This window comes from Peromyscus maniculatus, chromosome 11 (assembly GCF_049852395.1).
Source record: "Peromyscus maniculatus bairdii isolate BWxNUB_F1_BW_parent chromosome 11, HU_Pman_BW_mat_3.1, whole genome shotgun sequence".
NCBI lineage: Eukaryota > Metazoa > Chordata > Mammalia > Rodentia > Cricetidae > Peromyscus > Peromyscus maniculatus.
In genome coordinates, this window is record NC_134862.1 from 39,857,764 (window position 1) to 39,882,700 (window position 24,937).

The window sequence follows — 24,937 nt, forward strand, 5'->3', positions numbered from 1 at the left end:
ACATACTTGCAGTTGTTTTTAGCACTGGGTCCAGTGTGTAATTCACTGCCCGGCTTTCCCTCCTTTCTCCTCAGTTCTGTCTGATCCTCCTCACTGGCATCCTGGCTCAGCACCTCCTTAACATCAAAGCTTTGCCTCCAGCTCTGCTTCCTAGGTATACGAGAGGAAATGTAGCTGTCAGCTGAAGTCATCCAAATTTCCAAAGGACTTCTTTTTGAAATACAAACACCTAACTAAAATCCTAGTGAAGAGACCCATCTCATGAGTAATGTCCATCAGCAGACAGTTGAGCTCAATGCCCACCAAGCCTTTCAGTTCTACCTATCTGTGTCTGTGGGGCACTGTATGAATTCCCCTCTGTGTCCAGCTTCCTGGGTGACACTAGCATGAGACATCCTCAAAGAGTATTACTCAGTACAGTAGGCAAACTAGGAAAATCTAGTTTCAGGTCACAGTTATTCAAACAGCAATGGAGAAAAATCAAGAGTTTTATTTGCATCCCAACCTGATCCTTGTGAAAAAGGATCAACTTCTGCAAAAGGAAAAAATTGGAAAAATAAAAGAGAAATTCATACCCCAGGACTGTGCATGTTCTCTGGGAGGTGATTATAAATCAGACTATGTTCTCACGTACATGGAGACGAATTATTCAGGTTTTCTCATTTTGTCAATTCTTCCCAAGTCCCAGAATGAATGATCTTATTCTGGAGGCAAAAATTCTAAAGCACTCGTCTGTGTTTTTATGTCACTTTCCCTATCAACCCCAGAAGTTCAGTGACGCTTTATTATTGTCAACCATTGAGAAGGAATTCCAAAGAGAAGGACGCTGCTGTGTGTCATTGGGGTTTCCTTGGGGACCGAACCTCTGAGATTCTATCTGGCTAATTTGGAGAGCATCCTTTCTTCTCTCAGGGTGGAGATTGTGGGGAAGGCGTACAGGTGCGCAGCTTTTCCTGCGTAGTCCACAACGGCTCAATATCCCACACAGCTGTCCGCGTGGAGGATGCCCTGTGTGGAGAAGTCCCCTTCCAAGAAGGAACCCTGAAGCAGCTGTGCTCTGTGCCTTGCCCAGGTGTGTAGTTCCCCTAATGAGCAGCACCCCACCCCAATGATGACCTTGTTTGGTTTTTATTTACACTGGTTTTTTTTTTTTCCGTTGAAAAGTTCTATCGTGTCAATATTGAATTATTTATGGGATTTCATGCATTTGAATTGTGGAGTATGGTAACGTTTTGAAAGACAGAGAGTAAGAAAAAAAAAAGAAAAAAACAGTACTAGTTTTGGAAACAAAACCTAAGCTAGGATCTCATTTCCTGGGCCTCACTGACCAGTGGATTTGGCGTCTAGAAAACAGGCAGATCGAGCAATGTCTCCACATTGCCCAACACTCAGAATGCTAACTGGATCTTGGGACTGAGCAGCCTGAGTGACAGACAGCATGGCGGGAGGGAGGCAGGCAAGAAGCTTGTCAGTTCAGCGTAAACAGTCAGGTTCTGTGAATATGTGAAGGTCATCACTAGAAACATAAAATGATTATTTTACTTTAATACTAACGATGCAATTTAGCTCACACTGAATATTTTAAGGTTTTGCAATATTTCCTTACAATACAGTATGTGTATGTGTATACATATGTGCATTTACATGTTACATATGCACATACATATTTAAGTATACATCATTCATATGTCAATGTTTATATTTAAGTTATGTGCCATATGTCTACTCCATATGTTTACATCTACAAATAAATATGCCTATGCATAATGCATTTAAGTAAATATTCTTTAGGCAAAAATATCTTATTTCAATGACCTACTTGTAATTTTTCATGGTTTCTATGCACATCCATTTTGCAGTGGTATGCTGATCCTGGGAAACTAAGTCATTATATTCTTTACATCTCCCTTTTAAAGTTTTTTCTATGTTTCTTTTATTGGAAATAGTTTTTATACAATATATTCTAATGGCATTTCCCCTCCCCCAACTCCTCCCAGATCCTTCCCACCTCCCCCCTAAAGCAGCCATGTTACACTCTAGTTGTAATGACCGACTTGAAGCAGAGTTATGGCAATCTAATTTTTGCCCTCTTTTGCTTAACTAGATTAAGCTATAAATTATTTCACCAATAATAGCACTTTCAGACTGAAACTCTGCCAATATCTGGACCTGCGCATGCCCCTTTACTTCCACCCCATGCCCCCTTGTATGCCCCATCTCTGTCACTGATGTCTGGTTCCTGTTTTCACAATGTATCTCCTCCTCTGCACTATGTGACTACCCAGGAGACTGCCACATAACCCCATGGTCGGAGTGGAGCCAGTGTGAGTTAACCTGCATCGATGGGAGAAGCCTGGAGACCACAGGCCGCCAATCCAGGTCAAGGACATTCATAATCCAGTCTTTCGAGAATCAAGACAGCTGCCCCCAGCAGGTTCTAGAAACACGACCTTGCACGGGTAAGGAGGTCACTTTTTCCGCGCTTCCACTCGGATGCATTGAGGCTTGTTCTGTGGGTAAGAGAGATGTAATAGACTTACTGTTTTTATATTTCCTTGCAGGTGGCAAATGCTATCACTACGCATGGAAAGTGAGCCTTTGGAACAATAATGAACGGACTGTGTGGTGCCAGCGTTCCGATGGCCTGAATGTCACAGGTATCCCTTACTAGGACTCATGTGGAGCCTTCAGAAAGGTCTCACAGTGTGCTTCTGTTGAGGAATTCGCTTACAAATTGAAGCAAGGTTGAAGAGCAGGTGGTTTAGATGGCCTTCCTGGAAGGTTTTCATTAGGCCTCACCCCCAGTTTTGGAATCAACAATTCTACGTAAAGACTCATAGAGCATGTAAGCCAAACAGATCGGTGGAAGCACAACAAAGTAGTCCTAAATGTACGGTCTCAGATGAATCTGAGGGAGACGCATGCTAGTTTAAAATGGCAGGCTCTAAAGTGTTGAAGCCTGTGCCATCAGTGAGGACACTCAGAGGAGCCCATTGAGCATCAGTTCTCCCCGACAGGTCCACCCGTCTCTTCTCTGAGGCTGAAATTAGCCGAGTTGATAAACACACCATTTTCAAATTGAAATGTTTTGGCATCAATGATGCAAACAAAAACATGTAGATTTTATGGATGCTCATGTTTACCCACTGCAGGCTGATTTTGAATGTTTTCCTGGTTAGGGCAATTACTTAACGCCTAAAAATAGTCTGAAGGAAAGATTCCTTACTCTTAAAAGAGGGTACAATTTGATTGTACAAATGGTTTTCTCAATAATTTTAAAGATTTTTTGATGTCTACTTGTCAAAGCAAATTAAATCGGCATTGATTTTACTTTAGTTCTGCAGCTGACAAACAGCTTACACAAGGCTGGGAGAAGTCTGCGGCAGCAGGAGAATCATAGCCCCTTCCTTAGCCTGCTTACATGCCTTTACATTATTGGTATCAGCCCCTAGTACAATCATACAATAATTTATATTGAGCTACTTTTCCATTGTGTACACTGATAAAACTAAGTCCTCTATAAGCAGGCCTATCCAGGAACCAAAAAGAGGCCTCCTACTCCACCGTGGGCCAAAAGCTTACACAGTGGTGAGGGCTGTGCTGGCATAGTGGACCTTCTCAGTGCCTGGCATGAGGCCATCAGACAAGTGAGCTTAGGCCATTGGCACCGCCCGATAAATACAACTAGAGCCTAGCTTCATTCTTAAAGCTTAAAAGCCGTGTCCTGTAATGGGTGGGAGTTGGAGAATCCACCCTGGAGACCACAAATTTGAAGACTGAATGCCCTGTCCCCAGACATGAGGGTGAAATGGACGGGTGCTATGTGGCCATGGCCACCGACTTCCACATGACCAGTTTCAACTCCAGGCGCTGCCTCTGGATGGCAGTAGGTTTTCGGTTTTGTTTTGTTTTTAACTTTGGCGTCTGTTTTTGTCTTCTTTTTTTTCTTCTGAACAATAGTAACAATGTGGCAGCTCCATTCCCAGGAAATGCTTAGGCCTGGTCCTCCCTCTCTAGCCTCCAGCCTGAAGCTTTTTTTGCTAGCTGCCACACCACAAAGTGTAATTGGTTGACAATTATTGCACTGCAAAGACTAGAGCCTATAAATTCGACTGACGTCATATGAATACGGTTTAAACACTGCCCTTACATGCCTCAACTTCTCAATCTACTTATCTCAAAACGTATTTCACGTCTATTCCCACTTTGAATCAAGGGAAGGCAAAACCAGGGCAGTACACGGGTGGGTTTTAGACACACCTCCCTCCTTCCTTGAACTCAGATATTTACATAACCCTGCATCAGCAATTACAGACCCACGAGTGCTGTGTGGAGCATTGGACTGGTCACTCTAGACTTCATGCATTGCTTCCGTACACATGCCGAGGGGGAGGTCCGTATGCAGCTGTGTATATTCATTAGGCCTGGTTCTTACCAAATCCTCTCCACGGTGCTGAGCAATGGGACCCACAGAGCAACAGTGACGTTCTTTTACTTGGCTTTTGGAATCAGCCTAGTTAGTGCCATGCTGGGTCAGCCAGGAACTGGAGAGATATGTACATGGAATGAGTCTCTAAGCAGCTGTGTTTGCTGTTCTTGAACCGAACTAGAGATCTCATCAATTCTTTTACTGATCCGGGTGCTCACAGGCCTTGCCCTCAATTATAGACACATGATAGACTCTTGATGCCAACGAACATGGAAAAACTCTATAAATGTCTCATTTTAAACACATCCTAGGGTGATTAATAAGCCAGACGTGTAGCATATGGCTGACATATACATTTAAGCCATGAAGGGGGAATAGCAAACTTTTAAATATGATTATCAGAGACAAATCTGCAAATAACAGTGATATTTCCTTTGTAGGCGGTTGCTCCCCTCAGGCACGCCCTACTGCCATTCGGCAATGCATTCCAGCTTGTAGAAAACCGTTCTCCTACTGCACACAGGTGAGTCACATGCTGGGTTCCCCTACAGGCATTATAATTTCAGCATTACAGGCAGTGAGGTGTGCGGGTCGGCTACAGCCGGCAGCAATTTTGCGTGCCTACATCGCCATCTAGAGGCAGTTCGAGGGAGAACAACAATCGCCAAGACTGAAGTTCACCAAATCTGCCCTTCAGCTGTCTAATTTATGCTCCATCTACCAATAACTGTTTTAGTTGATGTACGCATTTTATTTTTAACCTTTCATGCAGCTGAGCTGTTTTGAAATATGTACATGCTGTTTATATTCGATAAAAATTACCTGGTAAAATTTGTTACCCTGCAATGTTCATAGAGTGAGTCAAGTTTTAGTTTGCTAAAAGTAGGTTAAACATATGACCATGGCTTAAAAAAAAAAAAAAAAAAAAAAGTGGGGGGGGATGTGCTCGCACACATGTGCATGAAGATATTTGCTTGGGTTTTTTATGCAGGATTTTTGTTCTGCCCCCTATCCCTTCCACATACTTCTGCTTGGGAACTGATGTAAAATATGCAGTACATTGTAATTAGTGGGTCTTCCTGGTTGCAATGCATATGTAGTATTTTAAAGCTGTGTTGCATATCTCAAGGAGACAGGTTTCTTCCTTCAGTGGGTGTATCCTGAAAAGCAATGCATTGAAAGTAATTTAGGCACTCAATCATATTTTATGACTCGTCTACTTCAAGACAGGCTAATTCTTTACCACAGAAAAGGTATGGGTAGGATTGAAAAAAAATAGAAACAAAAAGAAGAAATAAATTCATTTAGGCTGACAATGTTTGCAAAATATAAGTTGCCTTTGCCCACCTTTATTCATGTTAATAAAGCATAAATAACTCTTCCTTAAACCCTTGGCACATACAATTAACTAGATACAGCTCTTCTCTCAGACTAACAATAGAGATTCATCTTGTAAAGATGTCTTAATAACACCACCATGTGAAATGTCCATCAACTGAAAATCCATGGCATAGTTATATCTTTGTCCTGCACTGAACTGTGGGCAGTCACAGTGCTTGGTTCTCTGGCTGCCATATGTCCTGTAGTGCATCAAGGTGCTTTATTCAATTTCAGTAGCTATTGCTCCTTAAAATCAAATTTAGTCAAGAACTGATGATCCCAGCAAGACTGACTATTTGATGAGGATTGGCCTAAGTGGCTATAAGAGGCAGGGATCTGTTCAGAAAATGCCAGAAGGTGAAGTATATGTAAGGAGCCATAATGGCAGAGTCATGGAGACTGATAATCACACCCCTTTTCTTTTCTCTGGTATTCTTGTGACTGTCTGTTGGACTAAGAGAAATTATTTTCTGATTCACTTCCCAAGACAGATAGGAACCCTTGTCTATCATTGTTCATCATAGTCAGCTTGTCAAAGACACTCATTACACATGAAAGTGACCGGAAACCGCAGAAGCAAATAGAAAGGACGCATTGTCATAATGTCAAGTAAGGATGTGATATAGTGCGACACTCGAGTTACTGCAATGAAGAGTAATTGAGGGGGCTATTTTTTTCCTTAAATATGATTCCAGTCAAATATCTTTCCTCCAGGTGGACCTCCCTCCTAGGAGCAGAAAGGCAGTCATGACTAGTTAAGCACCAAAAGTACAAGGTGATAAAGAGATCTAGCATCTGAAAAGATGACAGCACTCAGGCATCACCTAATTCAAATAAAATACGTGCACAAACTGGGGCTTTCCTTTGGAGTTAAGAAGGAAAAAAACTGGAACCTATGGGCAGGCATCTGAAACTGGTGAGGAGTAGTTGAAGATGAAAATTTGATGAAATGCCATAAACATCTCTAAAAGAGGAGAAAGAGCATACTAAAACACTCTACAAATTATAAGCACACTAGAAAAACCTGGCAAGTTATTTAGTGCTGACATTGGGACCCAGAAAGATGAATGACATATTTGATCTCTATCCCATTGGTAAATCAGTTGCTGAAACGCCCACATTTCCAGGACATATCAAAGGCTACTATTAAGTGATTTCACTGGTGTTTGAATAATTCTTCTTTATTCATTGGCACAGCTCCTACATAACCACGAACGTGTTTTCTGTGCTGTAGGGCGGCGTCTGTGGCTGTGAGAAGGGGTACACAGAGATAATGAGATCAAGTGGATTCCTGGATTACTGCATGAAGGTACCTGGCTCAGAGGACAAAAAAGCTGATGTGAAAAACCTTCCTGGGAAAAACAGACCTGTGAATTCCAAAATACATGATATTTTTAAAGGATGGCCTCTTCAACCTCTTGACCCAGGTGTGTTTCTGCTGCAAATAAGGGGTGCAAATTTTTTGCCAGTGAGCTCATACTGTGGTTATCTCTCACTGTGGAAAGAAGGGAGGGAGGGAGGGAGGGAGGGAGGGAAGAAAGGAAAGAAGGAAGGAAGGAAGGAAGGAAGGAAGGAAGGAAGGAAGGAAGGAAGGAAGGAAGGAAGGAAGGAAGGAGAAAAGAAGGATGAAGCATGTGGTTTAGCTCAAGGTTTCTCAGATTTGAGTGTTTCATGATGCGTACTCCCATGTAAGAATAAAGTGTTCTCGTGGATCCTTATTAGCTTGGCAATCATAGTCTAAGAGGGAGTGACTTAAGGAACAAAGTAGTATCTTGGGAGAGTGTCTTTTAATTGTAAATTGTTGCTGCTTCTGTAACTGGATTTGTGCGTTTAAATGATATTAAAGGGGGAATTGGAATCAAATCACAGGAACTTAAAGGAAATACCCACAGACCTGCTGTGGGTTTTGAGATACTGGGGAAATGATAAGGAGACCCAGTTTCCATGACAAGGAAGCCTTTCAGGCCTTGTGCCTTAAACCACCCGCTTTCAAACAAGTGTAACCTTGTAACTCCTCTGTCTCTGTTCCTTTACCTATAAAATCAGTATAGAGAAACCCACTTTGTGGATTGTCACGTATCCAGCCTTTAGGGCTCAGAACTTAGTGTTTATTATAGACAGGAGAGAAAACGTGCTGCATACCACCTGTGTGGCTGCTGTGTGGCTCTGCTGCCATGAATCACCTCATTTCACACTTGCAACCTAAGGGGATGCTATCTGCTTTGGTGGAGAGATTAAGAACACCAAAATTATGGCCGGGCGGTGGTGGCGCACGCCTTTAATCCCAGCACTCGGGAGGCAGAGCCAGGCGGATCTCCGTGAGTTCGAGGCCAGCCTGGGCTACCAAGTGAGCTCCAGGAAAGGCGCAAAGCTACACAGAGAAACCCTGTCTCGAAAAACCAAAAAAAAAAAAAAAAAAAAAGAACACCAAAATTAGCGGCACTAGGTGATCTCACCAGGGTCATACCAGAAAGTGACAAGAGTGAGTTTAAAGATGCAGGTAACTAAGACTGTCGTGTGCCACTCTGTGAAGTGTGCGAGCATCTCTGTGCTTCTCACACTAACTTCTTTTCCAAAATGAAACACTTAAAACTACCAGGCAAAGCCACATAACTGACAGGTAATGGGAAGGGAAAGACAGACACACCTTGGACAGATGGACCCTGGAAACTTCCCTTCTGGACGGAAGCCCTGGTTCATACCTAAAACTCCCTGCTGGGACATTTAAATGAAGCAGAAAACAGCCCAGATGCAAAGGATGTTCACCCGGATCAGGGAAATGGGCTCATGCTCTGACTTCTCACTCAACCTTTGATTCCTTATATGCCCAAGGTACTTTAAAAATCTCAGTTTTAAGAGCAAAGTGAAGACAGATTTACATGGGAGGAAATAATATGCCATGTAGACTTTTCATCCATGACACATGCAACTTTAGGAGGATAATTAGAATAAAGTCTCAATGGGGTAAACAGGCATATGTGTTTATAGATAAATTTAAAAAATAAATGTGCAGATACACAGGTATGCAGGTGCATAAACACATGCAAAAATGTCTATGCATGCACACACGTAAGGCTATATAGATAGGTACAAAATATGTGTCCGTATATACACATATGTGTGGCTCTACATATGTAAACAGATCAGCGTTTTTGCACGTGTTGGTGTGTGCTGTGCCTGCATGTGTATGTAACGTGTTTTCGTGTGGTGGAGCACATGAATGCACATGTATTTGTGTGCCCATGTGTCTGGAGGCCCAAGGTTGTCGTCAGGTGTTTCCCTCCATGGCTTTCCACCTTAAATACTGAGACAGTGGCTCTCAGTGGAACCTGGAGCTTGCCAAGTCGGCCAGTCTATCTACCAGCTTGCTCTGAGGCTCTCCCATCTCTGACTCGCACACGCTGGGAGTGCAGTCAGGCGGTCATCATGCCTGCCTGGCTTTTACGTGAGTGCTGGGCGTCAGAGCTCCAGTCCTCACACTCATATGGTGAGTGCTGTAACCACAGAACAGACTCCCCAAAATGACGTTTTAGCCCAGTCAGTTTATAATAACTTTTAGGTTCTAAAATTACTATTATTATATTGTGTATTATATAATATATAGTATATTCTTGTAATATATTATATGTTTTATATATTAGGTGGGAGCATAATCTGAGGCAGCCCCTCAGGGGACACTGAGGCTATCATAATATATTTAGCTGCCATACATTTTGATCTCAAATTTCTCTCTAAAGACTCCAACCTGCACATACATACACACGAGAATGCAAATGATTCCCAGTGCATGCCTGCTTCTTTTAACAAATGAGTAGAGGCAACTGAGGTGCCTGTAAGCAGAATGTTATAAAAACACAAACATCAACAGTGTGATGTGTATTATAGATACATTGAGATGAGATAAACCTGCTTCTGTGAACTAGGACCATCTGCAACCTATACAGACTAATGAAAAAACATAGAGTTAACAAGTGAACAATATGCACACGTGTGTGTGTGTGTGTGTGTGTGTGTGTGTGTGTGTGTGTGTGTGTGTGTGCATTTAGATGCCGGCATACATACATCAAGACTGAAAAGATCCACAGACATCGAGATCAGAGATAGCTCCCACAAGAGAAAGTGGAGGCTGACAGAAAAATATTTCCATCCTGCATCTCTTTAAGTAGTTTGAATTTTAAGTCTACTCATTATACTGTTAGAAATGTGTATTTATTTATTAAGTTGATTATTAAATTCTCCCTAAAATAGCATTCTGGCCCACCACATTCATCTACAATAAGGATAAAAGCATTGGGCTATCTCAAGGCCTGAGCTCTGGAGGCTCTATGATTGAAGAGATGTCAGGAATAGTCTTGCTCAGATTGTCAATGTAAAAACTCAAAGTGGAGAATTCCATCATCAGTGTTTCAGGACAACCATTTTCAACTTTTTAAAAGATTTTTATGACCAGAGAAAGATATAATTTTATTGAAGCTCATTCTCAAATGAGTCTCTGGTTGAGTCATGAAAAATGTATATAGTGAATTACAGCATAATTTAATGTAATTGTGATGTTACTCTAACCAAACCTTTTTACCATAGATTCAGGTGGTATCCCATACACAGTTTAGCATGAGATGGTGCTATGCGTACCATGGACTCAGTGTGGTGAATCTGAATCCCTGAATATTTCCTTCATGAAGAACTGTCATTCCTTTGGGATGCTAACAACTGCCCTTGTCAGCCCAATTACAAATCTAGTTAGGACAAAAAAAATGAAAATCCTAGTCCACCTAAACCATATTTTACATAGAAAAAAGTCACACAAAGACCATAATATTTACTTGACTAATAAGTTTCATTTAACTGTGGTAGGTAGAAAATCTAAAATGATATTTTCTTGTATACACATAGTCATCAATTTAGAGTATTATATATAACATATAAATTTATATAATATATTTTCTTATATACATATAGTTTATACATATCTATTAATTTTTTTTTGTTGTTGTTGTTGTTTTTTTGTTTTTCGAGACAGGGTTTCTCTGTGTAGCTTTGCGCCTTTCCTGGAACTCACTTGGTAGACCAGGCTGGCCTCGAACTCACAGAGATCCGCCTGGCTCTGCCTCCCGAGTGCTGGGATTAAAGGCGTGCGCCACCACCACCCGGCTTCTATTAATTATTTATATCTGTATAAATATACAAATATATATAAAACCTCCCACAGAATCCAGCTAGTGTTGCTCATGCAGACATAGTGGTAGGGCCATCCACTGTAGTGTGGTCCACTTACCAGGGTCTCCCTTCCCCAGCAGCCCTTAACTGTTAATAGCCCCTCAGCGGGGGTGCGGCTCTGTGCCCCTCCCAGTCCTCAGTGGAATGTTGGCTGGCTTGCTCTTGTTTGGCTTGTGTGTAGGGCAGCCACAGGTGCTACGCATTCATAGAGTTAATAAGAGAAAAGGTCCCGTCCTATCCAGAAGACAAGGTTTCACCAAAGTCCTTTCTGAGTTACGGCTTCTGGTCTTCCTGTCTACTCTTCCATGGTATTCCCTGGACTTTGAGGGAAGGTGTCTGATACAGAAAACCTATTTGAGTATTTTTTCTTCACCTGATTGCATTCAGAAGAAAGAGCTACTGAAATGTGTATCCTAATTCTCTTTGCATGCATGTTAAAAGAACGAGCTGGGAAGTGTGGTTATCTTTTTAGTTGTAGTTTTTGTTGTTCTTCGTGTTGGGAGAATGGTGGTATTTTTATACGGCATGTGTAAAAACATGAGAATCTTCAAACAAGTTCAAAAATCCCCCAGTAGGTTTGATGAATTAAGGATTGTCAATATCTCCTGTTGGGGGTGGGAACTTGGGTGAATATTTTAGTTTCTGATCTATTGTTTTCTTATTTTCTTCTTTGCTGCCATTATTCTTTTCTATTTAACAGCAGTCACCAAATTGTAGCTTACAACTATGGACACTTGTGAATTTAGGTGAAAAAGAAATTATTTGGCCAAAAATATATTTACTGCAATGCAGTTACACCCTTAAAGGTTTTGTTTGTTTGGTTTTTTTTTTTTTCTTTTTGAGACAAAGGTAGCCTCAAATTTGTGGTAATCCCCTTGAGTGCTGGGATCATAGGCCTGACCCACCACATTTGGCTAAAAACCTAGCTATCAACCAATTAATGGCTGATTGGCTAAAAGTTAGAGTGATATAAACTGTTCATGTCTAGAAAGTCCACACCAACTGGTATAATGTTGTATGATTTATATGTTGTTTTTAGATTTAGTAGTATAGTTATACATTTCGCCTTTCTCCTTCCAAACCCTCACATATACCCCACCTTGCTCTTTTTCAAACTTGTGGCCTGTATTTCCTATTAATTGTTGTTACAGTTATCTCTAGTAGGTAATCCATATTCCTGGGATGGTCAGGACAGAAAACTGTCAACACCTGGTTCCACAGGGCGGTTCACAGATCACGCCATGACTAATCTCTCCCATGAGTAATCAGCGAGCTTACGCACCCATTTCAGATCTAGAATTAATCATCAGCTCTGGGTTGTCAAACATTATGTTACTTTGTACATGTGCTTTCTCTCCTAAATGTTGAAGACTTCTGTGTGCTAAGGTTGTTGTGTTATTTCTGTTTTAAACAGATGGCCGAGTAAAAATTTGGGTTTATGGCGTTTCAGGTGGCAGTTTTCTTATCATGATTTTCCTAGTATTTACTTCCTATCTTGTTTGGTAAGTACCAAGGAATGAAAATTATCCCTGTTTTTGTGTGGGGGGTGTTAAAAGGATTTAACCATATTTTTAAAACATTGATAAAAATGACGGGAATCTCAGGACCACAAAAAGGAGATTAACAGGTGAAATATTGGAAGGACCTTTACCAGTATTGTTACCACTTGATAACACATTTCTATTTGGGTTAATATTAGAAGCTATAAAAGACAAGCCATGCCTTGGCATTTTTGCACTTAGCATTTGATTTGGACTGTGGGTTTATTTGGGCAAATGAGGTGTCTCCTAGACAATGATGCTGAGTTCCACACCTAAGAATCCAAAGGTAGTTATTTTGGGGTGTGGTCAGAACTTCTGCACATACATAAAATCCTTAGGTAATTTTGGTCTGTTGCCAATCTGTGAACACTACTTTATATACTTCTAGTTATTACATTATTCTTAATTATTATTAATTCTTAATTAGGCCCGTTTTGAAAAGTTAGGGTAAGTTAACCAGTTGGTTCCCCCTTGCTAATGCATTTTGAATAACAAAGATAATATTAACCATCTACATCTAATTAGCTGTCAATTCCAGGGACCCTGCTTTGTAAGTGACGAGTCCTACTGCCTACTCTCTGGAAATTCTAATTAGTTTATTGTACAGAATATATTTTACTTCATGAGCAGTTCTTGAGACTACATACACATAAATAAATTTGAATATTTTAGAGTATGTGAAGAATATTCTGTTAGCTTCCAAAGCACTATTTTCAGGGATTTTTTTTTTATGAGATCAAAGTGTTATTTGGCTTTTTTCTCCCAACCAAGATATTTATATTCCTCATCTGTCTCATAAAATATTTGAGAATTTTTGCTCAAGTTTTAATCCTGACCAAATCTGTATATTTAACTTCAAATTCAGTTTCCAAGGCTGCATAGACTTTTAAATCGTTGCTTTTGGTCAGTTGAAATTGGTGAAGAAAATCGGATGACTTTATCCCTCTTGCCCACCTGTAGTGATCAAAATTGAATTCCTAGAAATGAGATTTCTATCCAGCTAGTATTTCCAGAATGTCCTAGTAAAAAATGTGCTGTCTCCAGCAGTCATCCACCCTGTAATCAAATGATTGGACCAGCTTAAGTGTCTCAGTTGATAGGTTAGGCGAGCACTGTGGACATCCCGTCATAATGAACAAATGTGAGCTTCAGTGTTTCCCAGGTGTCTCATAGCCTGCTGAGGTACCCACCAACAGAAAGGGCTAGAAACAGGGGATGTTCTAAAAGTCACAGTAGAGAACACGAAGGTTCATGGGACAATGCTCTTCAAGTTGCAAAAGGTTCCAGATCATTGGACCACCTGATGGCAATATAAAAACAAGTGACTTCCTCGATATTAACAGCCTCATTCCCAATCAAGATTCTGTTGTTCCCCCTGCACCCTTCTACGCAAGTAATTTAAAAACTAGTGTGTAGTTTTTAATATTCCTACATGTAAAATATTCATGTAGAGCCACAATGTTTCCTTCATTATTTTTCTCCCTTCCCTACCACTTACTGATTTAAACTGTCATCCACTCTCCCAGCAGCACATATTTAATAAGACTTTATAACTCCAAGCTCTGAGATTCTAGATTCTAGCAGTAAGATTTTTTACCAATTCCCCCTCCCTCGTGATGCTCTCTTCCTCTCCCTCCCTTCCTCCCTCTCTCCCTCCCTCCTCCTGTCCCTCCTAGGCTGATCTAAACTCAATTTGATCTTCAGACTCAGCCTCCTAAACACTGGGACTAGGGGTGCAACACTGTGATTACTGAGAAGATCTGATTACAAAATACAAGTAGAATTCCTCCCTGATATTCACAGTGACCAACTTATATCGCGTAACAGACCCACATTTGGACTTACACAGCGTTTCTCCTTTATCCTGTGGCCACATTAGTCTTCCTAAAATATATCTCCGGTGATCACCACCTCTCTTCCTTACACCATTAGTAATGTCTCATTTTACTGATGAAGTCAAGGTTATATCTCATTGTCTAGCTGAATGCCTAAAGTCTTTCATAACCAAACCCGACCAACTCTCAGTTTCATCTCCTGCTAGTTCGTCGACCCTGGAGAAGCTCACTTGTGCTGTGTGGACCTGAATCATTTATCTTTTGTTTCCTCACAGAGAAAACTGTCTTTTTTAAAATGACCGACTTACATATTTTTTTCTATTTAGATGAAATAAAAAAAATTCACTCAAGTATTTAATTAATAAGCTTAGTCATATACTGAGTCCCAAAGCCTGTGCTACATATTAATATTTAGCTCTAAGTGCTGATGTCTCTTGTTCCATGCTAGAAATGGTTTTATGCAGCATTCACATGGACTTTCACATCTGCCACTTGGCAATCCTATCAGTTCCTCCATTTGCAATCAGGTGTATTCTTTCCTCTTTCCCATATCCATTTCCACACACATGGTTGAGACATAGCTCGTCTGTGAATCTGTGTTGCTGTTTCAGATGCTTTATCCCAACAGCCGACTCTGTCTGTTCACATTTGGCGGGCCATTGTGTACGTCCTGTGTGTTTATTCACGATCTCCACGGAACAAAACCTTTCCATATAGCAAAGGTATTTCTCACGGTTTAATCCTCGTGACCCCTTTAACACAAAGGAAGTTTTCACAGCCAGTTATTGGCATTCCACCCACGCTTCCAGTAAAATTCAGGTTCCAACCTATGTCCTTCTCAAAGAGCCGGGAACAGCTTGTTGGTGTCTCCTCCCTGCAGCACTAACTTCCTGCTGACAGTGTAGCTGTTTGCGTAGGTATTTTTCAACTCTTTATAGAACCCCAAAGACTTTAGAGGGGAGACTTTGTTGGCTATGTTTTATGGATTCTTTTACACCACAGATTGGATCATTATTTTTTGAACATCTAGATAAGTGAATAAATAAATAATTTGATTAATATAAAGATTTTTTTTTAAGATTGTAGGGTTTGTGGATGAGTAAAAGTCAAATGTTTGTATGTTAGGTGCAGAAATACTGCACAGTTTTCATTAATCACTGTGGTTGTCACTCTAGTTTAAAGAGCAGTTAACTGAAATACTGTTTCTGTGGTCACCTGGCTTGGAGAATCAGCTCTGTATTGGGCTGAGCCCAAAGTGCAGGCTTCTTCTACAAGTTCTCCCCCTTGAGTAAGCCTGCAGGGTTTTTACATGCACTGTGAGAGCGTCCATTTCCACCTTCAAGATTCTACATTTCTACAGGTAAAGTGAATCACAGCCCTGGAGAGACATGTCCTTCATTACCTCAAAGAGCCACGTACAGACCCTCAAATGCATGTTTCACAACAGCTCATTCCATTAAATGGTTGTAGGAGCATTAAAAGATGACAGTTTGGACATGTTATATTTTCCACCAAAATAAAAGGTTTATGATAGGAGAATTCCTGCAATATACCAGGGTTTAGACATATACTTTAAATGAAAGCAATTTATAATAAAATTTGTAAGGACTTTTTTAGAAAAGCAGAAAAACAGTCTCCCTAAGCATTTCCTTCCCACAATGGCCTTCTGAGCATCCGTTAGTACTGGGGATTTTGAAAGGCTCCTCAGCTCAGGTTTCCCTGGGAATGATTTGCTGAAGCTGCACACTAGATGAGCTTATGGTTAACCTGGACATAGTGCCTGGAAGACACTCTAGATAACCATGTCCATTCTGGCAACACATTTTGGCAACAGACTTGCCATCCATGGTTAAGAGTGCTGCCCTGGCTTCCAGAAGCTTGTCTCTCACAGATAGCTCTCCAAACAAACAAACAAACAAACAAAAATGTTCCCTGCCTCCATCAAACTACGCAACCTCAGCTAGCTTAGGAGTGTTCCTTGTGGGTTGTACTCCAGGGCACTCGGAGGTGTCAGTGGCTTTCCTGGCAGCCCCCTTTCCTGGCTGAATGCGTTCTCACCCTTTGCTAAAATGCAGATGTCCTCAAAAGAGGTCACGTTCAAATTTGTCATTGATGATCTCTCATAGCCAGGACGGGAGCATGGTCTTAGGCTTTGTCTGATTCTGCCAGCAGTAGTGGCTGTCCAGAGCACTCTGTCAGGCTCAACAGGAGAATGGCGTGCCGGGGGCAGATGCCGGCTGGGTGCTGGCAGCGGCGGTTGTGAACTGTGTGCAGGCCTTTGGGGTCCCTTATTTTACTTGATGGAGAGGAGCGATTATGCTTTTGTAACACCAGAGTTTATGGAGGAAAAAAAATAAGAAACATTTATCTTAAAGGGGACATGTTCCAAAAAGCAGAAGAAAAGGGGGCCCAGGACTCCAAAGACAGGCCTCTTAGCTGGTGGTTTTTCATAAGGAGGCCATACACACTCTCCCTTTTAGGAGGCTCTTTAACTGGCCTGGAAGTTTTGTTCACCACAGCTGCACAGGGACCTGTACTCCAGAGTTCCCAGATTACCATTAGGGAGGGATTTCATTTGTTTAAAATATTCAAAGGTTCTCAGGTCTTACAAATTCATACTTGAGACTTTTGGGCTCACAGTGTTCACAGTGAGTCACAGTGAAGGAAGTCCTAATCTCGGTGACTCCGTGCCATGCATGGCCCACCAAGGTCTCCAGTCCTCCATTGCCTCAGAGGTGGAAACTGTGCTCATAAATCTACATAGGGAAGCAGACATGAAAACATCTGTGCACATTCTGAGCAGAATTTCCCAGGCCCCACTCGCAGAGCCGAGCCAAGTTTACATGTCTCCCAGGCAATGATTTTATCTCCTCATACAAATCTAGCCACTGCTGTCCCTTGCCTTCACTGCCCAGGTCCCCAACTCTCATTTTTTCCTCACCTAGGAACATATAGCACATGCAAAACCAGGGCAGACTGCCAGGAACTGTAGGATCTACAATTCCCAACCCTCTGTTTACTCCCTGTTCTTTCACACATAGTAGGGACATGGGGACATCTTTACCATTACTTCAGAAGAAATTCTTGACACTCACTAAGGTAGATATACAAGGTGTCATTTCCAGGAGGTCCCAACCTCTCCTCTGGTTTTTGTTTTGTTTTGTTTTGTTTTTAACTACCTTTAAATGCATGGGTCAGCATACCAAGGACCCTGTTTCAAGCCAGGTTTATTATCCATGTTAGAAGCTCCACCCAGCTACAAATAAAGCCTCTGGAATATACCAATGATTCAAATGGATAAAGTTAAATTGGATGCTAGTCAAGTAATTATGTAGTACCCCTGTGAGAACTGGAGAGAGCCTGAAAAGCAGGATATCGAAGCTTAGGCTCTCTCTGAGGAGGATTCTAAATCAAGTTGCTGCTTCCCATCAGCTTCTCTACCTGGAAGCTGTTTGCCTGCAGCCCATGCCCAGCACCCAGCAAATTTTCCGTGGGAGCCTGCTGCATGCCCGGTGCTGGGTGAAGGCCCCTGAGAGGATGTATGGTTCCATTCAGTAAAGTTTTGGAGATCGTTTTTATCTTCTTAGCTTAGATGGCTTGCTTCAGACATGAGTCAGAAAAATTAATTTTGCTCTTTGATTAGAACTTGGGCATTTCAGATTAGGAAATCCTACCTCCAACTGGTTCTGCCAAACTCTTCATACTCTCATTAATTCAGGTAACAGGAAATTCAGCACTCTGACCACAGGGTGAAAGGAGCTAGACACGAAGGGCCACCGCTGGTTCGGCTCCATTCGTGTGAGACAGCGAGCATCGAGAGATGCGATCAAGAGATGTGTGGAGGCAGAAGGTTGATTAGCGGTTGCCAGGGAACACAGGAGGGGAAATGGGGACACTGCTCAGTGACGAAGATGCTCCCATGACAGAGAGTGATGACAGCAGATGACACAGTAGTAAACTGCCTTTTATAAAACTACAATGTTTCGTTTTCATTTAAATTCGGTCTGGACATAAAATTCAACTCATTTTTCCAAGCAGAAGAGAATGTTGCTTCTAAGAAGTACCTTGCTCTCGGGTTCTGGGACTTATTGAAAGAATAAATATAAAATGCTTGGCACAGACTTGGCACTCAGTCTGCATTGAATAAAAATAAATAATAGATGCTACTATGTACTACATGTCATAGCAATCTAAGAGCAGAAGGGAGGGAGGGAGAGAGAGAGATCCCTGATGAGGACAGAGCAGAAGAGAGCTAGCCTCTGAAGACATGGCAGAGCCAGGCTCTGTGGAGAAGGGGGTCTGTGTGGAGAAGAGGAGTACATGACAAAAATTTCATATATAAAAAACAAGAATGTAAATACATGGTGGCTATTCATGTGAATTTGGCACATCAGGTTCTTTATGAGTAGGAAAAGCAGCCTTCCTCAACATGAAAAAAGTTGTCATTCACAGGCAAAGCGAGGCCCAGGTGAGGATGGTTTTGCAGAGAACTGGTAAACTTGTACTGCTAAATTACAGTGGGTTCTAGCCAAAAAAATATCAGTTTTCAGGCCAAAGCAGAAATATGTTTGCTTAAAAACAAGGCCAGAGCAAGACACAGGAGTCTGGCTGCTCCAGCTGCTTAAAATGTTAAACATCTGGGATGTGGAGGTCATGGTAGCTTAGGAATTAGTGAGCAGCAGATGTCTACCTTCCTGTGTGTAAGCAAGAACAAATACAGAAAATGGCTCTACTCCTAAGCTGCTCAATCCACTAAACCATTTTTAAGATTTTGAAAAGATGGTGGCTTGTATTTTAAAAGAGCTAAATTGAGGAATACAGGCATACACCAAAAACTGTACTTTCTAATCATGCTGGCTACATTTACTCCTATGGGCCCAGTGAAGCTGGAGTCAGCTTAGATTGGGACAGCTTGAGCTATGATGTTCACACAATGATAAAACTGCCCCCTCCCCTGCCAACTGTATCTCCATTGATAAGAGCCACATGACTTAGTCAAAAGAGAAAACCCATACTTCCTGGTAAATGAGTCATTTGTAATTTTCCCATTTGAACTCCCAGTCTTCAAGATTGTCTTTGACAGCTGAAGGAAAGCTCTATAACCTTTATCTGAAGACCTCTTTTCCCTTTGCAGCAAGAAGCCAAAACCACATCAAAGCACACCTCGCCATCAGAAGCCACTGACCTTGGCCTACGATGGGGACTTGGACATGTAACTTGAAAAAGGAATCCAAATGTAGACATCAACTGCTGCCTTAAATGCTTTCTCTTTTGTAGCTCTCAGACTTCTCAGTTCTTTGAGGAATCTCATGATGTGATACATTGGGCAGAATACAAATACTGAAAAAGTAATAGTGCCCCAACTTCATTTGGACATGGAGTCAAGGATTACTGGGTCTGCCATTTCGTTTTCGAGTTGTTTGTGGGTGTGAGTGTTTTACTTTTTTGGTTTTCCCAAGAGGCCTGAAAACCCTTCTCTTCCTGTTTGAAAATGAGAGGAAGAAAAACATGAAGGATTTCCCACAGACTTGAGTAAACTTGATCTTCAGCCACATATTGACAATCCACGGGAAAGTCCAATCAAGGCATTTACTGTAAATGGCGAGTCTGACACTGTATTGTTATGCACTATATTAGTGCAGAGTCCTTATTCCCATACTTCAACATGAGTTTTCTAGAGTTTACATTGGTTCAAAAACTTTCAAATTGGATTGCCTATTTTCATGAACACAGAGAGAATGGGTTACCATTTCCGAAGTTCTCTGAGTTTTTACCTTTAAATATTGTATTTTATTTTGTAGCCAGGGGATGATGGCACTTTGTGGGCTGCATCTTTGAGACAGAAGCGTGTGCATTCCAGCTGGACTAGAGTAAAATGGGTGGTTTCTGGATGAATTGTGTACTGAGTGTTACCAATGAAGTAGGTGATTGTACTGGAGAATGAGGTAGACTATTTGATAACTAAAACTGTATTTTAACAAAAACTTAGCTGTGTAGATAAGCATTAACCACACACAGTTGTAATTCAGTTTAATGTTGACCAAAATATGCTTTTGTAATTTCAATTTTCTTATCTGAATATTTATAAATTATTTTGAATTTAATTATCTGACCTCATTTAATATACATTGAACACCAATCCTGTTTGTAGCGAGTCTTGTTTTTATAAGGTTTCAATAATATCTAAAACAACACATTAAAAAGCTGAGACCATTTTATGAGCTAATTGTTTGTAATCCTGGATGTTGGGAGTAAGAAGGTGCCATTGTGTGCTATGGATTTGTCTTTATAACAAATAAAGTGCTCAAGAGACTGTAATGCTGGCTGGTTTATATTTATTCACTTCTAAAGGCCTTGTGCTTTGACAAAAACAATTTAATTCTCATTTCCCTGTGTCACCATTTTAAGAACTGGCAGATAAAATCACTGATAGAGAAAAAGAAACTCCAGTTTCTCAATATTATCAACTGTGCCACAATATAGGCATCAGTCACAGAGGCAGAGCAGCATGGAAGGAAGATTTATACTCCAAATGATGTCAGACCTACTGCTATAACTCTGGAAATATTGATATGTAAATGACACAAGAGAACTAAGCAAACGGTAAAGACAGAATGGTACCAAGGAGCAAAACATGGTGTTTTCATTTACATGGTAACATCTGTTAACTGTTTAACAGATAGGCAGGCCTTTGATAATTGCTTTTAACCAACATTGCCATGCTTTTACAGGAAATAGGAAGTGAAAGAGATTATCTTACTATCAACACTCTCAGAGCTGGGCTTCCACTGTTTAATTTCTCTGAAATATCAGCCATGCTCAAAGCAGTTGAAGAGAACCTGACTTGGAGACTAGTCCTGATATGGCCCTTCAGTACCCATGTGACTCTCAACAGGAATATAAATTGTAACCAAAAAAATGAGAGATAGAGCATCACTTTCTTTTTAACATGCACATTAATAATAAGTATAAAATATTGGTATTCAGTAAACATCACAATAATACTGTGATTAGCACTTTATAGTACATTCAGGATTGGGACCCTTGGGTCATTATATATTTTCATTCATTACAGATTCAACTATTATAATATATATTGAATTTGCATTAAAATATTAGATTTTCAACATTTCTGGCTTGAGTAAAATTGTTTCTCCAATAAAACAAAATTACACAAAATAGTTTTATTTTAGTTTACTCACATCTTCCACATATCATTGTCAATATAGACTCTATTCATTTATTAAAACAATACATATTTATTGAATATCTGCCAAAAATAAGCACAATGCTCAGAGGTACATTACTGAATCAATAAGATACAGTCTTTTCTTACTTTCATAGTACTTTAAAATTATGCCACATAGCTCAAGAGTTCACGGACAGGAATTCCACCCTGCTGTAGTAAAAACAACTAGGCATTGGCAGTAAAAAGAAATCCTGTGAGCTGACATCAGTTCCCAAAGTTTATTCACCAGGTATGTGAATATTTTACCTTGATGAAACATATTACTTGTAGAACAAAACATAGCTTTGATCTATGTGGTTCTTTTAAGTACAAAAGTATATGTCTGAAGGTAAGAAGTATGGTGCCACTAACTAGCTATTGGCCTTTTGTTATCTAATGTCACATTTCCACTCACTACTATTACTCTACTAAAGGAACAAAGCAATAACACAACTCCCAATGCCATATTGTTATACTCATAGATAAGAGCATCACTGAACCCTCATAGGATAAGCTTCTCCTTGCAGTAGATAGTAATTAACATGGAGACCCACAAATGGATGATGTACAGAGAGTGAGAGACAAATGGGATATATTTATAAAACCGCTCCACTTAACAGTCAGGGATCTTTGGGAAAGAGGAGACAGAAAGATTGGGAGAGCCAGAGGTGGTGGATGACTCCAAGGAAACAATGTCTTCCAGACACAGTAGGCCCGAAGCACAAATGAACTCACAGAGACTGTGGCAGCATGCACAAGGCTTGCACAGGTTTAAGTCAGACAGGTTCCCAGCATGGAGAAGGGGAAGTGGACAGAAAGTCCTCTAGTCAAGAATCTATTTGCAGTTGATACCTACTGGGAAAGGGAATCAGATTTCATCAATGGAGTGTCACTAGAGATAGCAAAAACTCACCTGAGCAGGCAGCAGGCCCAAAAGTAGTTGGCAAACACAAACAGACTCCACTGTGGGTTTTGTTGTATTGTGTTGTGCTTGCCAGCATGCATGCATTTTGTGTCTCTGTGTACACTCGTGCACTTTTTGTTTACTGTGACCTCCTTGTTTTGTTTGGTTGATTTATTTTTGGTGGGGAGAAGAAGAGTGAAAGACTATGAAGTTGGATGGATTGGGAGTGAGGGGAGGTTCTGGGAGGAATTGAAAAAGTAGAACCATTATGATCAAAGTATACTGTATGCATGAAGAAATATTAAAACAACAAAAGTCACCTTTCATAGTGAAGCACAGAAGAAACTCTGTGTGTCCCTGAAAGTATACAGCACATGTCCCAGGTAAACAGCTTTGACAAGAAAAATATACTTTTGGATTAACTTTTTTAACTTAGAAATTTAACATAAACATGTGGATTTCTAGCTTCCTTGGACAATTCAGATCTTAGTTATAACTTTTGTAGTAACAAAACACTGTTGTTAACCGAATGCTGGCTGGCTCTTCAGAAATGTTATTCACTATCGTCCATCTAACAGCTATTTATGGAATATCGACTAGACACTAGACACTTTTATTTTCTGAGCATAGCTTGGAGAGTTAGACAAGATTCCTGTTGGCTATTCTCATGAAACTGCTGAGAGAGAAAACCAAAGCATAAAGGAAACCTGCTTACATGGTGGTGATGTCACAATCAAGACATATTGGGCAATGGGATCGATGGAAATTTGAGTTGGGGGCAGTAGTTTGGATGGTTGTCAGGAATGTCGTATAAGATGACATTTTCCTTGGTGACGTAACTTGAGAACTACATGAACTACATAATCCAGAGGAAGCACTGCAGGTAGACATAGAAGTGAGACCAGCTAACATCAGGGCCCAAAATAGGACCAAGCTTGATGCTAATTACAGACACAATGAAGCCCAGTAAGAATGCAGTGTAGTCCCAGAAAGGCAGCATAAAATATCTTTCAGTGATATTCTCAAATCCTTTTTCTCAGAGAGGCATCTGTCAAAGACAATTTACTACTTTAATACTGCAATCCAGCAGCCAATACATCATGGTTCAGGGGCCAAATTTTTGTATATATTTTGTGAGATTTGTATAGGTTCAGGAGCTTATTTTTTGTTTAAAAAAAAAAAAGTTTGATTAAAGCACAACCAAGCAGATTCACTTAAAGTTGTCTGTGGCTCCCTTTGTACCATGGACAGCGTGCACCCTTGTTTCTGAGATTCTATGACCCACAAAGCTGAAGTTACATCTGGTCTACATAGAAAAACAATTACTGCCCCTTTCTTGTTGACACATACAGTTGCCAGCTTCTGGCTGGTACTGTCTTCTCCCACTTTTTCTGGCTTTATTCTCTGTGTGTGTCTGTCTCTTTTTCTTCTCTTTTCTCTTCTTTTCTTCTCTCTCTCTCCACATATTTAGCTTATAACTTACTGTTTATTTTGTCTTCATGTTCATGTAATTAGCCCCATGAGAAAAAGGATCTTAATTTTCTTTACTAAAGTATCTGAAGAGTTGTCATATGATTGGTGCTCAAGGAATAATCGAATGGAGGATAGAAATAAATAGTATTCAGTGCACAGCCATAGTGGAGAATGTATACTGTATTATTAACATCACAGACAGCTGCAGTAGGTTTTCAGTGAAGTGAATTGACAAGGTCAGGCCACCCCTAGCCTTCCAACTTCAATACAAGAACGTTAGTGTAACCCAACTACAATAGACCTTACCTGACTGACATGTTGGAGCACACAGTATTCTGCTAGTGCTTAACACAGAGGCTCAGATATTGGTTTCTCTCCAGTGTGAGGAAGGCCAAACCAGGTATGGCCTCATCTATTGACACCATTGGGTTATGGAATAACCTTTCCTGTGAATCTCATAAGATTAACACATGCTACAATGGACAACACTCAAAATCTATTGGGATGTATTTTCCACCAAAGAAGAAGGTTTGGGCCATTCTTAAGATTACTGGGCTCAATAGAACAATTTACCATGATAGTGATATAAATGGATTTATAAATACAAGCCTGAAGAGTTGAATACAGAACACTGAGCAAAGACTTAGGAAGGCACAGGACATTGAGCTACACATTAAAGAATGAATTCTCCTTTGTTGGAAGTCAAGGGAGAGGTAGTTTATAACTTGCTAGATATTGCCAGAGATTCAAGGTCATTTTAACAATCCTTCAGGGAAGATGTGGCTAAAGATAAATATCACACTGTTGGGCTGATTCAAGAATCATATTTCACACTGTTATGCTTCAGTTCCTTCACCAAGTGGAATGAACTGGCTCTCTGCATCTCCTGTACCCTAGGCTTCTCAGAACTCTATGGCTAGAAGGTTCCAT

General features: G+C 40.7%; 1 protein-coding gene across 1 annotated transcript in view; it reads left to right on the forward strand.

Moving 5' to 3' along the window:
- Positions 1 to 20,714, forward strand: part of Thsd7b (thrombospondin type 1 domain containing 7B) — an 852,383-nt gene extending 831,669 nt beyond the window's left edge. The window contains exons 22-28 of the mRNA XM_042258057.2: positions 913 to 1,072; positions 2,286 to 2,459; positions 2,562 to 2,657; positions 4,870 to 4,952; positions 7,044 to 7,236; positions 12,441 to 12,528; positions 19,537 to 20,714. Coding sequence (XP_042113991.2) covers positions 913 to 1,072; positions 2,286 to 2,459; positions 2,562 to 2,657; positions 4,870 to 4,952; positions 7,044 to 7,236; positions 12,441 to 12,528; positions 19,537 to 19,618 — 876 coding nt within the window. The 3' untranslated portion in view covers positions 19,619 to 20,714. The remainder of the gene's footprint in view (positions 1 to 912; positions 1,073 to 2,285; positions 2,460 to 2,561; positions 2,658 to 4,869; positions 4,953 to 7,043; positions 7,237 to 12,440; positions 12,529 to 19,536) is intronic.
- The last annotated feature ends 4,223 nt before the right edge of the window (positions 20,715 to 24,937 follow it).